We start from the raw sequence: 18048 nt of genomic DNA, 5'->3' as shown, positions 1-18048 counted from the left end.
AAATGCAACCACTCGTTTTCGTCACTCACGTTCAAGACGTCGCGGCGCGCGTATGGTCGTTGGTGGTGGTCACCACCTCTGTACACAGTGGAAAATCGTAGCATTGCATAAACTAGAATTACCAGACCGGGTGGGTTGCGTTGCGTTACTTGCGTTGAAAGTGAAATGAAATGAAAGTGATGGTGATAACTAGTGAGCGATGATGGGTTGTACTCAGTGAAATTAATTTTCTTGTTTCCGTTCCAGGACTAGATTATAAAAGCAAGAAAATTAAACAAGTTTAGTTTGCCAACCGGTAGAAGTGATTGAATTACAAAACAGAAAAGCAAACAAGAAAGTTCGTGGATTTAAAAATATTAGAGGGAGAAGGGGTAGTATGGACCGCCTGTGTTTCTCCAAATTAACTTATTTTTTCATGGAAAAAATATGCAGTTGTGTGGGGGAAACCATTAAAGCACAGCTACAAAAAAAATCATAATCCTACACTAAGTTATTTACTGCCCTTGTCCGCATAAATGTCCCACGTGCAAAAAACAGCATGCTGAGAAAACGAATTTGAAGTTTGTCTCAGACGGTCCTGGTGGCATTTTTCGAGACGAGATCACGCCTTACGCCGAACGGGGAAATAAATGTTGGCCCCGGTCTAACCTAGAGGTTAGGTCGTTAGCTCAGTCCAGGTCGTTTCCCTGGGTCATGTCTCGGTGGAGTCGCTGGTTGGCAGGTGGACTCACAATCCAAAGAGCATCAGTTCGAATCCCGGGGTGGATGGAAGCTTAGGTGTAAAAAGAGCCTTTGCACACCTAGCTTCGAGTAGGCATCTAGCAACCGAGAACGCCGAGGCAATGCTGTAGAGCGAACAATTTAATTTTAATTATATAAATGCGCAACTAATGTTATAAATTGTTTTCAAAATATATTTATCTCTTTCAACATGGGTCATTAGGGTGTAATATCAAAATCGATTTTCCAGTACAGAACTTTTTTCAGTTCCTTTTGGAACCCTAAACAACTCTCTAAAGTTTGGGACCGATTGGATTAGTCTTCACTTTGCGCAAAGCAATTCAATTTTCCATAAAATTTGTATGGGGTAAACCATTTATTTGGATTTTGATATTTATCAAATCCACGTTTCACCGGACTCATATTCGGATGCTCTGGAATGTGCTCTACAACTTTGCAGAAGAGAGTATGGTGCTAACTTGCTCCTCAAAGAAGTTATGACCCTTTTAACGGAATTTAGTTTCATTGAGAAGAACCTGAGAAATGGTATAATCCGTAAAAATCACTTTCACCCAATCTCACCCCCAGACCCCACTGACGGTAATTGAAAACATTGCTTGCATTTCAACATACATGCATTTTAAATTTAATCTCATCGTCGATTTTAGATAAGAAACATTTTTGTTTCGTGTTGGGCTAATTGAAATCTCTTTAGATAACAAATTTCTAAACTTGCAGTAGCAGAATTTTCCTACCGTTTGAGGCAATCCACTCAAACGGGCTTTTACCTCCAAACAAAACAAAACAATGCATTCTCCATTGCGAGATTCCTACTCGAAACTAGGTTTTCGAAAATATAAAACAGTGAGACAATCCAAGCCAAATTGAACTGACGACCTTTGGATTGTAAGTCCAACAAAATTTCCTCGTTGATTTAGATATCCAGGCCATGACTTACAGGAGATCCTGGATGACCCAAAACAATCCAACATGCCGCAGAGTATCCATCATGGTCTACTGAAGCTACCTAAAGCTATACCGATGGTTCATACACCCAAATAGAGCCCTGTTGATCTGGTAGATATCCAGATCTTGACTTCCGGGAGTTCCTGAATGACCTAGTACATTCCAACAGATCACCAGAATGTGGTTCACTTAAGCTACCTGAGACTATACCGATGGTGAATATAGTGGGTTCTGATCAATTTAGTATGGTTCCCCAGGGCATGCCCATGACTTTCATGAATATCAGCTCATTTGGTTGTAAACTGCGCGCATGTTGCTTATGGGAGTTCGATGCAGCCAACCGGTATAGTTTGAATGGTCTGGAGAACAATTTTCCGAAGAGAGCATATGGATTCGTTGTCCCTAGACCTGGCGCATCGGCAAACAATCCGATGCTCCGGAATCAACGGTTTTCTGAAAGCATCACATTTTTTAGCATGCTATGAAAGCAATGAACACCGCGACGCCATAGTCAGGTAACTACCACGTGGGTGAGAAACGGCTGGAATATTCAATTGCAAACTTTCTTTTAACTAGAAAATGATCATTGCGAGCAATTCTGATATTATTCAGTCGAATTATGAATCTTTGCATAGCAAATTTGTATTTTTTTGCAAATTTTTCATCCACGTGGTAGCTTGCCTGACGTATGGCGTCGCGGTGTTCATTAAGCTTTCATAGCATGCTAAGGAAAATTTGATGCTTTTTCAGGGAAAACCGTTGATTCCGGAGACATCGGATTGTTTGCCGATGCGCCAGGTCCAGGGACAACGAATCCATATGCTCTCTTCGGGAAATTGTTCTCCAGACCATTCCCCATAGACCTGACCATACCAGAAGTTGGCGCGTTATTTTCCCAGACCTGTAGGAGCGCTTGAACAAAAAGTTCAATTTTCCCATAGTAATTCCCATGTAAACTTTAACCCTGATGCGCGCAGCCAGTTTACAACCAAATGAGCTGATATTTGGCATGAAAGTCCCTAAGGGCATGCCCTACAAGGGGAACCATACTAAAACTTGATCCGAGAACTTTTTGAAAAACGTACCCACCCTAATACCGGTGCGTCCCGCCCGTGTGGATCAATCGGACCACGCACTGGACTCACAATCCAGGGGTCGCCGCGGTGGGCGCTCTAAAATTCTTTGTGTAAATATGGGTATTCGGCGCCGTCGCTCCGTGCCATACTTTCATACACTTAGGAGCCCAGGGCGGCGAAGTCCTTGTAGATAAAAGGAAGACACTAGTGGTTGGTACTAGCAATGGTGGCCGACAGCTTCGTTTCGAATATACCGGTGCAGACACCCGAAGAACACATAGATATTCAATGCGTAACTTCCGGAAGTTCTTAGTAAAAACTCCTATTTGGTCCCCGTTGAACAGGAAGATATCTTGACCATAAAGGTTTGACTGTATAAAAACGTCGTAGGCCTACTTTTATGCATACCTATCAACTCAAAACCGAAAACTGGACAAATCCGTAGTAACGTTTCAAAAGGGCGTAACCTTGAAGTTTGAAGATCTCAAGTCTCAAGTTGTTGAATTTATGTAAATTTGTGGAAGCCGAATATTTTGAAATCTAATCTAATCTAATCTAATCAGACCCTAGCGCAGCCAATCTTTCGAAGGGATCCTGGAGAGTGCCTTAGGTTAGATGACGCCTAGCACTCTTTTTGTCATTTATTAACATTTGTAGTGCGCCATTGCATTGAAATGCATTGAAACATCTTAGTCTGCCTGTGTGTATCAATCGGACCGCGCACTGGACTTGCAATCCAGAGGTTGCCGGTTCGAATCCCGAGGCGGACGCATAAAATTCTATGTGTAATATTAGGTGTTCGGCGCCCTCTCCCCATACCTTCACACTTAGGAGACCCGGGAGGCGGAGTCTTGTCGCAAAAAGAACGATACACGCCTGTGGATCCGTAGACGAAACCGCAGAGGGCCACATTATAAGGTGTTACGTCGATTCCGTTCCGCATTGAAACATCACAAGCGTTAAAGCGGCCAGGCCTACTGCGTAAAGCCGTGTCGCAGAGATGACTCGTAATTGAGTTTGAGCACGGAGTGCTCGAACAACAACACAATTCTGAATCGACAGGAGGAAGAAGCGTGGGGACACACCACCATACGCTCCGAGATTTGGTTATCGTTGGGAGCACCATGCTAAGAAGGTTTGGTACTCCGGGACCTCTGGGATGGGACATTGTATTTCCACGAATGCCCTGGACACTATTTGCCGTGGTTATAGCGCCACAACTCGCTCTCTGTAACAGTATTCCTAATTCCAGTCCACGCTCACCAAGTCGTCATGGCCTAGTGGTTAGCATTTTTGCTTACCAATCCAAAGGACGGGGGATCGAACCCCGCCTCGAGCGACTTTGATTTTTCGTTCATATTCATCATTTCAAATTTATGTGTTCTTAACTTTCTCGTTGGGAGCAGATGGGCATCGAACCCAGAACCATTCGCTTACAAAGCGAACACCGTAACCAGTCAGCCACGGCCGCTCCTAATGGAAGCCGAATATTTTGAAATGTAATTAAATTGGTTTAAGCCACTGTAATTAAAACACCCTTTATAAAATAAAGTGAGGGCCTTCCTCACGTGTGAGAATTTAGTCAGTTTTAATTTACGAAAGAATAAATACAATGTACATCATTGCCCATTGATTTAAAGCGATACAAAATATTCAATTTCAGCGATAATGATATTAGCAAACACCAATCGATATGCCTTAATTGAATTACTTTCCTTCCGCAGGAAAAAAAAACTTCTAACGACCTGTCGCCGCTCAGAATCGTGATGCTACTCGAATAGTTCGGAGCTGACACCAAAGATTCACGTTGAAATTCGACGAATCCAGAGCGGCTGCTTCTCTCGCGATGATGGAAGGAATTCAAACGGGTGTTGTAAAGTGTGGCGGCTACCGATACGACGACGGAACTCGCTACATCGGGGACTGGAACCAGCGAGGCCAGAAGCATGGCATGGGAAGCATGATGTTTTCCGACGGCACCGGTACGATGGCGCCTTTAGTAATGGCGTCTGTTCCGGATTAGGAGTGATGGTGAGTTGAAAGTGGAGAGAGACATTTTTTTAAATGTGTAAATCGATTTCAAAACTGGAAACAATCCACATTACCTCCTTGCCCTGATATACAGTGTAACTAACAGGATATCGTTTCAATAAAATTACAATTACAATTACGTTTTCATGCAAAAACATCGTGCAACCAAATTTTAATTTATGCCACTAGTCGGAAAACGGAGATTTTTCAGCACAAGTATTTCTAAGCGTCTAAGTGTTCTAAGTGCCCTAAAATTCTATGTGTCAAAATGGGGTTTCGGCGCCTTCGCTTCGTGCCATATACAGACATGCCTCGGTTTAGCACCGCATATGATGCCGTTCTATGCATAATCGTCCCATGTTCAAAAAAGGGCAACTGAGAAAAACGCGATTGAAAATTTTCGATCGATTTCTGTGTTTCTAAGCATAATTGTCCTGTGGGTCCCTATTTGCTCTGAAAAAATCCGATCATTTGATACCCATATTGTAAAAACGTAAACTTTTAATATTTTTTTTCTAAAATACGTAGTTTTATGAAAACTTTGAGTGTTTTCAAAAAAAATATTTTACATTCGAAAAGTATGAAAAATTCCAATCATTTCATACAATAATTTTTATTTTTTCGAGAAACGTTGCATTTTCAAAATACAGGAAACGTACGTATTTTTGTGAAAATTTTCATGAAATTATAAAATGGACAGCTGACATCATCCCGATTCCAAAACACTATAATTTTTCGATGTTTGTATGTCTGCCATATAGCCAAAATCCCATAAGCTGTGTGCTTCAGTTAAGCACTGGACCGTGTAAGGAGTTACATACATGTAGAAAATCACAAAATTTCATTTTACAGTAAATTTATTGAATCCACTAAAAAGATGATTTTCAATCACTTCAGATAGTTTCATGAAGATATTACCTACATCAGCGATTCTCAACCTTCTTCTAGGCCGGTACCCCCTGCCATGTAAATCAAGTAGGCCCGGTACCCCCGTTGAGAATCGCTGACCTACATGATTGAACTGAGTTAGAGACGATTTTAATCTCAACATTTTGCCGTGCCTAAGCGGACTGTCTAACTTTCTGAGTGTTTTTCTCGATACACCGAGTTGATTTACGGCCACGATATCACGAGATGGGATGGGGACCAAATTGGCTAAAGTTTGGGGTGAAGACTTCTCAAGACATATCCCATTAGGGTGTAATATGGTTGTATGGAAAAAATTAAAGTTGTCCAATTTAGTGAGCAACAGCACTTTTTCTTTTATTGTCCTCAACTCCTCGAAGTTTGGGACCGAATTTAGTCCTCACTTTGTAGCAAGCAATTTTCCATATAAATTTGTATGAAGAAAACCATTTTTTGGATTTTGATATTTATTAAATCCACGTTTCATGTTATATCAAACCGGACTTATTCGGATGCTCTGAATCTGCTCTATAACTTTTCAGAAGAGAGTATGGTGTTAGTTTGCTCTAAAAAGATACAGTTTCAAAACTCGTCTAAAACGTGTTTTTGTTCGAAAATCACGTTTTAGACGAGTTTTGAGGGCGCTATATCTTCTTTCAGGAGCAAGTTAGCACCATACTCTCTTCGGCAAAGTTGTAGAGCACCTTCCAGAGCATCCGAATATGAGTCCGGTTTTGATATAGTATGAAACGTGGATTTGATAAATATCAAAATCCAAAAAACTGGTTTTCCCCATACAAATTTATATGGAAAATTGAATCGCTTTGCGCAAAGTGAGGACTAAACCAATCGATCCCAAACTTTGGGGAGTTGTTTAGGACCCCAAAAGGAACTGAAAAAGTGCTGTGCTGGAAAATCGATTTTGATATTACACCCTAATATCCCATATAAATGACGGAGCCCGATTTTGAAATTTTGCTTTTTAAAAAATACAAAAATCAAAAACTGACGATTTTTTATATGAAAAACACAAAAGTATTTTTATCTATTTTAAAAATATGTTTTTTTTTTTTTGAAAATCGGCCTTCGTCATGTACACAGGACCGGTTTAACGAGTATTCACCAAAATTTTGAGCCGATTTTGTCAAGGCAGTGTTAAGATATCGTGGCACCCGTTGTTTGAAACCGCTAACTTCAAATAGCTATATCTCAGCAATTATACATTCAAATATCTTTAACCCTGAAAGACCCGACGTTTTGTGTTTAGTAAAATCGATGTAACTTTATCAGCCAAACTGATTTGAGTTTCAGGTTGCAAAATCAAGGGATTAGTTGCGAATCAAATCGGTTGGGGACCATCCTCCTGACTCTCCTCTCTTTCAGGGAAGCAAAATAAGCTGTCGCTAAAATCAATAATCGAGAAAATCGTTGAAAACATTAAAAAACTGATAAATTATGACTTTTTGCTTTTTAGCCATTTTCGAGTCACGTCAATCAACTTCCTGGTCATATAGAACCGATACCGGATGTTCCGGATACGGTTCTGGATACTGGAACATGTCCAGTTTGTCATAAACAATATTATTATGATTGGTATTTACTACAAAAATGCAATCAAAATGTTTTATTATGCCCACAATCTGTAACCGCCTAGTATGGTTACCGATGTTCCGATACCGGTTCCAATGCGGCCATTTCTCAGAATCACTCAAGATGTGACCAAACATCATGGAATCAGGCTAGTATTTTGCAATTTCAAGTGGACAATTATTTAATATACACCGGATGTTCCATACCGGTCCAATGCGGTTATCGAATCACCAGATATGATGCCTCACATCATTGAATCAGTTAGTACTTTTGCAGTGTCGACGATTTTCAAATATGGCCACACCGGATGTTCCGGATACCGGTTCCAATGCCATTTTCAAATCACTCGAACATACCTCCAGCTAGGTATTTACTTTGCAATTTTTCAAGTGTCTTTGACAAATATTGTCGATGGTCAATGCGGCCACTTCCTCAGAATCACTCAAGATGGTCATGCGACACCTCAAACATCATGGAATCAGCTAGGTATTTACTTTGCAATTTATTTCAAGTGTCTTTGACAAAATTATTTAATATGGCCACACCGGATGTTCCGGATACCGGTTCCAATGCGGCCATTTCTCAAAATCACTCAAGATGGTTATGCGACACTCAAACATCATGGAATCAGCTAGGTATTTACTTTGCAATTTATTTCAAGTGTGCTTGATAAAATTCACACACACTCACACTCACACACACACACACACGAATGTTCCGGATACCGGTTCCAATGCCATCATTTATCAGAGCTACTCATGAAAGTCTTGCGGTATTTCAAATATCAAGGAATTTGTGCACCGCTATTTTGAAAAACGCACAAGTCTAAATTTCAAAATTACAACATTACAAAAAGAGTAAAAATCGTATTTTTTTTATTTTATTTTATTCAATTTGGTTCAATTTACCAAATTTGAAAAGTGGTTTGGCGTCATCTACAAATGACGTAGCAAATCAAAATGCGATCACTTTATATGCAACGTCACGCACCATCAGTCCCATTCTCTCCCTAAACTTTTACTTCATTTGTGGACGCCACCTTTTTCATTCTGTTTTGTTCTGTTATTCGACGATGCGCGAACGAGAGAGAAGGAGAGAACGACGAAACGAACGCACCCACGTGTGGAGAGTTTTAAGCGAAAACGACCGAGTTTGCACGATCGTTTGAAAAGCTGAGCAAGTTCGTCGCAAGCAGCCGGATAGTTCTGACGGAACAAGTCTCCGCGAATCCAAGCTAGGAAATCTCTAACTACAAGATAGTTTTACAAATAAGCTGCTAAATAGAAAATATGAGAAAAATAAGTGTTTTAGTTTTGTGCTCGCAATAATCCGACCTCGTAGTGAAGTTGTTCCCAAGTCCGCCGAATACGGTCCACAAATTGAACTACAATCCGATCACCATGAACGCGGGCGATCTTGATTTCGGAGTTCAGTGAAGAGGAAGACGATGACGTATCGGATGGCACCATTTCCGATCTCGATAGTGGAAGTGATTCGGAGGAGGAGTCTTGCAGGTTTGTTTTTAGTTCTTTTTCATTTAGACTTATGTGCAATAAGGTTCTTTATCACTAGAGCATAAATGAACTAATTTTTTCTTAGATTTGACCGAGTATTTATATTTTTTCAGCTCCAGCGTTTGTCGGAAAACGGAAGGCGATGGTGCAACCTGCCCGACGACGAAAGCCCTATGACTATGGATTTCGATTCCAGCAACGTTGGTCCTGCACCACATTGCAGGAAAATGAAAACGCCGAGATGTGTTTCTGGCTTTCTTATCGCGGAAATTATCGATGAGATTGTTGTCTGTACCAATTTGTACGGCAAGGGAAGCAAAGAATGGAAAGCCGTTACAACCAACGAGATATTGAGTTTCATCGCGATTCTCATTGCTGGGACGAAATCATCAGAACCATGTCAACGTGAACATGTGGACTCCAACAAGAACTGGAGAATCAACTTACCACCACGCCCTCGCCAAGAACCGGTTCAAAGAGATTTTCATCTGCTTACGCACTGACGATGTGCGGACGCGCAAGTCCCGTTTCCTAAAATCCGGTGATAAGTTAGAACCGATTCGGAATATTTTCGACATCTTTGTTGCAAACCAGCGAAACTACGTCCCGCCCAAGGTCCTGACGGTTGATGAGAGATTGTGCCTGTTCAGAGGTTTGTAAAATCATTCCAAAATTGAAACATGATAAGTTTCGTCCTTCGTTACTTCTAAATTAATTGTACATGTATATCGTTCTTATTTTCACATTTGTAATAAAAAACTTACTATTGCCCCATAGGTCGCGTGTCGTTTCGGGTTTACATAAAAGCAAACCCGGAAAATACGGCATAAAATCTGGTTCTGCCACTGAGACCGTATATCATTTTTGCCAGGTGTACACCGGTAAAGCAAGATGGCCCTGAAAAGGGCAAGGCATGCGGGTCGTAAAGGACTTGGTGGCACCCTACCTGAACACCGGACGAGAGGTCACTGCGGACAATTTGTTCAGCAGTGTAGAACTGGCCGAATACTTGTACAGGGAACAGACGGCGTACACGGAACGATGCAGGCCAATAAGGCAGACATTCCTCCTGAGTTCAGCGAAGCAGAATCGACAACCAGGCTTCTCCAGGGTTCAATGGATCGAAATTTACTTGCTCCTATGAACGAAAAGGAAAGAAGCCGGTTGTCTTGATCTCGACCAAACGCTTTGGGGAGCCTACTGCGGGCTGCGCCACCGGTGGTGCAATACTACAATCAAACGAAAGGATTTGGTGGATGCGGGAGATCAGCAGACTAGGCACACGACAGTGTCACGGAGGAGTCGCCAGTGGCCGAAGAAGCTGCTGTGAAATAATCGACATGTCAACCTCAATGCGAACATCATTTTCCGGGAAGTAAACCAGGCTTTGTGGAGGAAGGAGCGAGTTTTGCGAATCCTCTCCGAAGAGCTAGCGGTTGACCACATCCGAGATCGGCTATGCTGGACATCTCCCCGAAGAACTGAAAAACGAGATGCAATCTTTGTGGCTGATTTTGACAGCAGGAAAATTTGTAGTGTTTGTGTAAAGATCGCCAAAGAAGTTTGCTCGGTGTGCAAAGCTCTGATGTGCGCTAAGCACTTCCAAGTGAAGAATTTTGTTCTCTGCAAAACATGTGCCGAGTTGGGAGCCGCACCATTTCAGACCTACGAAAACCAAGAGCTGCCGTTGTTGCCATGTGCTCAAAGAAAAGTGTCGCGCACCAATCAACGTTGTGACAAATGTGGCCTTCATGCTTGTCAGAACTGTTCCGTCGATCGAAGTTTGGTTCTGCGAGGAATGTGCGTCGAATATTCGCACGATTTAGATGATTCCGTACAGTCACTATCACATATTCATCAGCAACAAATCAAATAAAATGAATGAATTGACTCTAAATAATGTGTTTATCTCTAAAAACAAAGCAGTTTTATATTTTTATAAAAAAGGATAAGCAATATTTTGACAGAATCTACAAAGCGGTTTCCGGAACATCCGTGGGCCATATTTGGAAATAATTTTGTCAAAGACACTTGAAATAAATTGCAAAGTAATACTAGCTGATTCAATGATATGAGGCATCGCATGACCATCTTGAGTGATTCTGATAAATGGCCGCATTGGAACCGGTATCCGGAACATCCGGTGTGGCCATATTTGGAAATAATTTTGTCAAAGACACTTGAAATAAATTGCAGTAAATACCTAGCTGATTCCATGATGTTTGAGGTGTCGCATGACCATCTTGAGTGATTTTGAGAAATGGTCGCATTGGAACCGGTATCCGGAACATCCGTGTGGCCATATTTGGAAATCATTTTGTCAAAGACACTTGAAATAAATTGCAAAGTAAATACTAGCTGATTCAATGATATGTGAGGCATCGCATGACCATCTTGAGTGATTCTGATAAATGGCCGCATTGAACCGGTATCCGGAACATCCGGTGTGGCCATATTTGGAAATAATTTTGTCAAAGACACTTGAAATAAATTGCAAAAGTAAATACCAGCTGATTCCATGATGTTTGAGGTGTCGCATGACCATCTTGAGTGATTTTGAGAAATGGCCGCATTGGAACCGGTATCCAGAACATCCGGTGTGGCCATATTTGGAAATCATTTTGTCAAAGACACTTGAAATAAATTGCAAAGTAAATACCTAGCTGATTCAATGATATGTGAGTATCGCATTATCTTGAGTGATTCTGATAAATGGCCGCATTAACCGGTATCCAACATCCGTGTGGCCATATTTGAAATAATTTGTCAAAGACACTTGAAATAAATTGCAAAGTAAATACCTAGCTGATTCCATGATGTTTGAGGTGTCGCATGATCATCTTGAGATTTTGAGAAATGGCAGCATTGAATCGGTATCCGGAACATCCGTGTGGCCATATTTAAAACATTTTGTCAAAGACACTTGAAATAAATTGCAAGTAAATACCTAGCTGATTCCATGATGTTTGAGGTGTCGCATAACCATCTTGAGTGATTTTGAGAAATGGCCGCATTGGAACTGGTATCGGAACATCTGGTATTATTTGGAAATAATTTTGTCAGAAGAACTTGAAATAAATTGCAAAGTAAATACCGCTGATTCCATGATGTTTGAGGTGTCATGACCATCTTGAGTGATTCCTGAGAATAGGCAGCATTGATCCGTATCCGGAACATCCGTGTTTTATATTTGGAATAACTGTCAAAGACACTTGAAATAAATTGCAAAGTAAATACCTAGCTGATTCCATGATGTTTGAGGTGTCGCATGATCATCTTGAGTGATTTTGAAATGGCCGCATTTGAACCGGTATCCGAACATCCGGTGTGGCCATATTTGAAAATCATTTTGTCAAAGACACTTGAAATAAATTGCAAAGTAAATACCTAGCTGATTCAATGATATGTGAGGCATCGCATGACCATCTTGATGATTCTGATAAATGGCCGCATTGGAACTGGTATCCGGAACATCCGGTGTGGCCATATTTGAAATAATTTTGTCAAAGACACTTGAAATAAATTGCAAAGTAAATACCTAGCTGATTCCATGATGTTTGAGGTGTCGCATGACCATCTTGAGGATTCTGAGAAATGGCCGCATTGGAACCGGTATCCGAACATCCGGTGTGGCCATACTGAGGCGGTTACAGATTGTGCATAAAAAACATTTTGATTGCATTTTGTAGTAAATACCTCATAATAATATTGTTTATGACAAAACTGGAGTCATGTTCCAGTATCAGAAACCGGTATCCGGAACATCCGGTATCGGTTCTATATGACCGGAAGTTGATTGACGTGACTCGAAAATGGCCAAAGAGCGGGTCATAATTTATCAGTTTTTAATGTTTTCCAACGATTTTCTCGATTATTGATTTTAGCGACATTATTTTGCTTCCCTGAAAGGGGAGGGGTCAGAGGAGGTGGTCCCCAACCCATTTGATGGCGCAACTAATCCCTTGATTTTGCAACCTGAAGCACTCAAATCGGTTGAAAACTGACCGAGTTACATCGATTTTACTAAACACAAAACGTCCGGGTCTTTAAGGGTTAACTTTGTTTTGATGATAGAAAAATGTATATTTAAATGCATTGAAAACAGATTTTAAATAAAATTAGGTGTGTGTTCACACCAACCTCTGACTTTTTGTCGATTAACATGTATGTAACCCTCAACCGAGGCAGCTGAACGAATCCAAATCGGGGCAGTGCAAAACCGAGGCATGTCTCAACTTCGTTTTTACGAGTTATTAAGTTGCAAGCAAATTACTTTTCAATACAAGTGCTGAAAAGTCCAACTTAAAAGCACCCATTTGAGTAACGTCATCAGGGGTGACATATTGGGTCTACGGGTGAGATTGGATCATACAAAAATGCTGAAATTTGTATGACCCAATTTCACCCCCTAGACCTAATGTCACCTTTTGAATTTTTAAGCGATTGTATCGGAAGTGTTGCTTTTAAATTTTTCTGTTATTTTTGTTGTAAAAAGTAAGCCGTTTCGTCGTTCGAGAAAGAAAGGGAAGTCAATGGTTTTACATTGGATTTGCAAAAAGTAGTATTTGAATCTTGAATTTCGACCCATTTTGTTGTACGGTGTTATAAAATGGAAACGCACGGTAGTTTAAATGATTGAATGATTGAATGATAAATTTGAATGATTGTGATAAAAATGCTGATTGTAACACATTTAATTTTTTTCTCGTTTTCTTTTCACAGTGTTTTCCAGATGGAGCAAAGTAAGCTACTTTTCAAAGTTATGGCACAGATGTCTGTAATAAATTTAAACATTATTTTAATAATTTGAGCAAGGGAAAATCTTGTATTTTCAATTGTTTTCTATTATTGCCTATTGTGCACTTGGAGCTTGAGCTTTTAACTGTAACTAAACAATAAACACCGTAAGCAGGGGTGACAATATGGCAAAAATAGGATCAAATCCATAACTTGCCAAACTAACGTATTTTTCTCTCTGATTATTATCATAGATATAAATGACCGTCATAATTCTTATGAGTCAACAAAAGTGCCCGATGGAAATACATGTTCTTTCCTCTATGTGATCAAAAATATAAATGAGTGAAAACACGGTTCTTTGTGCAATTCTTCAAGTCGTTGTGTAAAAACAAGCCATTACCGATTCGGTTTCGTTATTTTCCACCACAGGTACGAGGGCGAATTTATGCAGGGCTGGTTCCATGGCCACGGAGTGTTTTGGCGATCGGACGGCATGAAGTACGAGGGTGAGTTCCGGGGCGGTCGAATTTGGGGTCTTGGTTTGATTACGTTCAGTGATCAGAGCCACGGATTCCCGCGAAACGAAGGATTCTTCCAGGACTGCCGGCTGGTGCGAAAGAAGCGATGCCCCGAGGTGATCCAGCGCGCCCAAAAAGTGGCCCTCATGGCCCGGGCGCAGTGCGACCAAGGAAACTAAACCATGCCATAGAGTCTCATCACGGACGGAGTCGAATGAGTTGATGCTTTAATTATTTTAAAACGATTTTATTGTGTTTTTGTTTTACTATGTAAACGAAAAATAAGCACTTCCCTAACCGCTCGCGTTTATTGTCTACAAGATGAAAGAAATCTTTCCCGTACAGCTGTTATTCGTCGGACTTGCTTGTGCCAATCAGGAACCACTGCAACCTAGCAGCAACGGCGGCGCTCCTCACTAAACGCTTGTGGTCGTCCAGAGCAGCTTGCAAGGCCGTCAAAACGTCCTGCTTAAATGGCAACAGCAAGAACGGAGGATACTTGGTGGTGTAAAGCAAACATTCCAATGCAAGAATACGCACTTTCTGTAAGAATTAAAAAAAAGCTGTTAGAAAAAGGTTTAGGAAAGGAAAAAGATTAAAGAAAATTCTTACCATTGATGATTCGAAAGCGGATAACTTGGACAGTTGAGGAAGTAGGGTTTGCAGATGGTCGCGGAAGAAAACATCTTCTTCCTTCACAAAATGAAGAACAATTTTGAGCGCTGTTACCAGCACATGGTCGTCGGCCACCGATAAGCACTTCAGAAGGATAGGACCAACCTTGAACACAAAAAAAAATGGTTGACATAAATTTTCTTTGGAACGACCGACATGGTTCTTTTTACCTTTTCCATGTTCATCTTCAGCACTAAATGAGGTGCAATTTTGTACACGAACACAAGCGCCTTCAAATGTGTTTCGCCGTACTGTTCAACTTTCTGCTCCAGCTTCTTCATCACGAATACAAACAGTTTTTGTTTGAACAAATTTTTGATCAACGGTAAATGCAGCGCAGGGAATTCAGCAGACAGAACCTCAAATGCAAGAGCCGCAGCATGGCCAAGGCTTGGATGGTCCAACAAGTCGGCAATATCGTCGACTAACTCTCCGGCTAGCGGATGCCCTCTGGCAAGCAAGCCTTTCCCGATCCACGACAAGATGCCGACGACTCGCTTGTTGTGACTCTTCAACTCCTCCCGCAGGAACGCTAGCATCTTCATCAGCACGTTTCGATGGTGTTCATCGTCGGGCATTCGATTGAAGAGACTGCAGAGCAGATGGTCGCAGAGGGTTTTCACGTTCTCATCTTCGGCGTTGAGGGATAACTTGGTTAGATCATGTACCAAATTCTCAAAGTGGTCTTCGATTGTGATCGATTCATCCAGGTACCCAAGTACACCGGAAGTCAGGTAGAGATCCGTGAGCCGTGTCAAATCCATACCCGTCAAGTGCTTTGTTACGATTTTCTTTTGTACCTCTGGCGACAACTGTTTCATTAAAGCTTTCATGAGCGTTGACATGGCGTAGAGATAGTCGGATGTGTACGATGAACTTTTCTCGTGCACTTGCTCGTTGAATTTGTCAATCAGGTTGTACTTGATGTGCAGTTCCTCCGCGAGCACACTTCCAGTTGGTTTCTGCAAAGCTACTTCTAGTGATTGTAGCACGAAGATGCTGACTTCCTGTTGTGTGGGCGAAAACGAGGTTGAGGAAAAATTGCACGATCTTTTCGCGCATCGGTTCCAACGGAAGCAGACAAGCGAGTGCGTTGAAAATCCGCAAAGTTGACGGAGACGGTGAATCATAGTTTTGGCAACCAGCTTGTCAACGATAACGTTCATGACTTCAACCGAATAATGCACGGCAAACTGATACAAACAATCTTCAACATTGAGCTGCTCATTTCCCGCCGATAGGAGTATGTGGACGATATTCGTGTAAACGACAAATCTGTTCTCATCCGCAATTACCTGGGGAATATTCGTAACACTTGTAAACGCCAGCTTCTTCAACTCACTGGCATCGTCCTCCTGGACCAGTATTTGTATAAATTGTTTCTGGGCTGCTCCAACAATCTCCTTATCCAGCTGCAGCAGAATGCCCATTTCCTTGCACACATACAAAATTTGTTGCAAAGCTTCAATCAATGCAACCTTTTGCAGTGCTCCGAGTGTATCAATTTGTAGCTGCGAAAGTATCAATGGCACAAGCTTGTTCGTCACGAAGAGCGCTGCCCCAGACGATGCCGAAGCACATTCCAGAGCGATCTTAATACTGCTGTTGAAAAGTTTGGAAGCCACGTCCGAGATTCCTCCCAACAGTGAGATGAAAACGTTTGTGAGGAAGTTTTCCTCGATTTTGCTATCCGTTTGTGCGGCAACAACTACCTTCTTGGTAGCTTCCAGTGCCAGGTCAAACACTTCTTTGTTTCCACTTCCTGGTAACATTTCCAATTTCAATGCTTTCCACACGTCGTCCAACTGGGGCTGAATTTCGGCGATCGTAAAAACGTGACAACACTTAATCTGTAACAAAATTTAAGAGGGTAAGGTTTGAAAGTTTGATCATGCCGCCTAAACAACCATCCGTCTCCACTGAATTGCAATTTGATGGAAACGCATGATGGTTTATAAGAAAGAAATATCATATTTTCTCACCAGTAAACGCAGCGAATCCAGCTTGGCAATATTCAAAGTACTGTCCAACTTTTCCAGCAGTAAAACAATGCAATGCTCCGCAAATTCCTTCGTTCCGCAGAGACAATCTTCGAGCTTGACCGCCAGCATATCCCGCGTTATCGGTTCGGGGTCGTTCTGATTGGGATGAAAATCTATTGGGAAGTAGCACGCAAACACCTCGAACATTTCCTCAACCATATGGAACAGTGAATAGCGCGCCAGGAACGTTGGAATAAAGTTAAACAGGAAAATCAAGTTCCGCGGATCTCGTTCTCCGTCGATTGCTCCAATGACACCGTACACAAAGTCCGGTCCCATCGACTTTAGCTCTTCCTCGTGGGTCTCAGAAAATTTCTTGATGATGTTCATATATTTGGAGCGGTCGTCCTTTGCTTGGCTCTGACAAGGAATGCTCAGGAACAACGAGCTCAGCAGTTTACACGCGGCTCCTTTCGGGATGTGGTTCATGTTAGCCAACGCCAACAGTCCATCGAGTATCGTCGGGATAATGGTATGGTGATCTTTCATCCGATCGCAATAGAAAGTTACCAGAAAATCAAGTTGCTGTTCCGACAAAAAATCCGTTGGTAGCTTTTCCAAAACGCTCGACAACAACGAGGTCGCCTTCAACCTCATTGCCGATTCTTCGTGCGTCAGAGCAGGTCCCAGTTCTTCTACAAACTCGGACAGATCCAGCTTTCGCGAAGCAATATCTGTTAGAAAAAACTCAGTTATGATAAAAGGAGTCACAGCCCAAAACCAAACCCAAATCCTTGTACGTTACCTTCGCAGACCTTATCGCACTTGTGGTGAAGCTTGGAGTCATTTTTCAAAACTTCAACCAGCGTCGAATGTGACCACGGAAACTTCATTTTCCGACAAACCCTTCCGGAGCTAAGCACTGCAGAAACTAGACTAATTTTGATTCCAAATTAAACGACAAAATTAATTAACTCAGCGTTTTAAATCACGAGCACACTGCTGGGAGTAGATAACCTTCGTTGATTAATGTTGCAGACAAAGAAAACATAAACAAAGAATGACATTTGAACACGGCAAATGCAAGTTGTTTAAAATTGAACTCGTTTTAGTAGCAGCTAACCCTCGGCCATCATTTGGCTGCTTGGATAGTCTTTTTTAATTATTTTCTAAATATTTATGTCCATTAGGGTGGCTCGATATGATCGATTTTTCAGAACAGGCATTTTCCGGTCCCATTTTGGCCCCAAACAACCCCCCAAAATTTGGGAGCGATTGGGTTTAACCCGGCTTTCCGCAAAGCGATTCAAATTTGTATGGAAAAACCAAC

General features: G+C 41.6%; 2 protein-coding genes across 2 annotated transcripts; one reads left to right on the top strand and one right to left on the bottom strand.

The window, feature by feature from the left end:
* On the top strand, positions 1-14358 carry LOC6038955 (MORN repeat-containing protein 4 homolog). The gene is given in 5 exon segments (XM_001848593.2): positions 1-130; positions 4487-4738; positions 4741-4793; positions 13526-13545; positions 13973-14358. Coding segments are annotated over 4 exon segments (471 nt in total). The 5' UTR covers positions 1-130; positions 4487-4608; the 3' UTR covers positions 14241-14358.
* Positions 14288-17761, bottom strand: LOC6038956 (MMS19 nucleotide excision repair protein homolog). The gene is given in 7 exon segments (XM_038264871.1): positions 14288-14604; positions 14674-14841; positions 14907-15750; positions 15752-15869; positions 15872-16586; positions 16719-17452; positions 17524-17761. Coding segments are annotated over 7 exon segments (2862 nt in total). The 5' UTR covers positions 17612-17761; the 3' UTR covers positions 14288-14409.
* Between the last annotated feature and the right edge of the window lie 287 nt (positions 17762-18048).

Source organism: Culex quinquefasciatus, chromosome 3 (assembly GCF_015732765.1).
Source record: "Culex quinquefasciatus strain JHB chromosome 3, VPISU_Cqui_1.0_pri_paternal, whole genome shotgun sequence".
NCBI lineage: Eukaryota > Metazoa > Arthropoda > Insecta > Diptera > Culicidae > Culex > Culex quinquefasciatus.
This window is presented reverse-complemented; position numbering and strand designations above follow the sequence as displayed.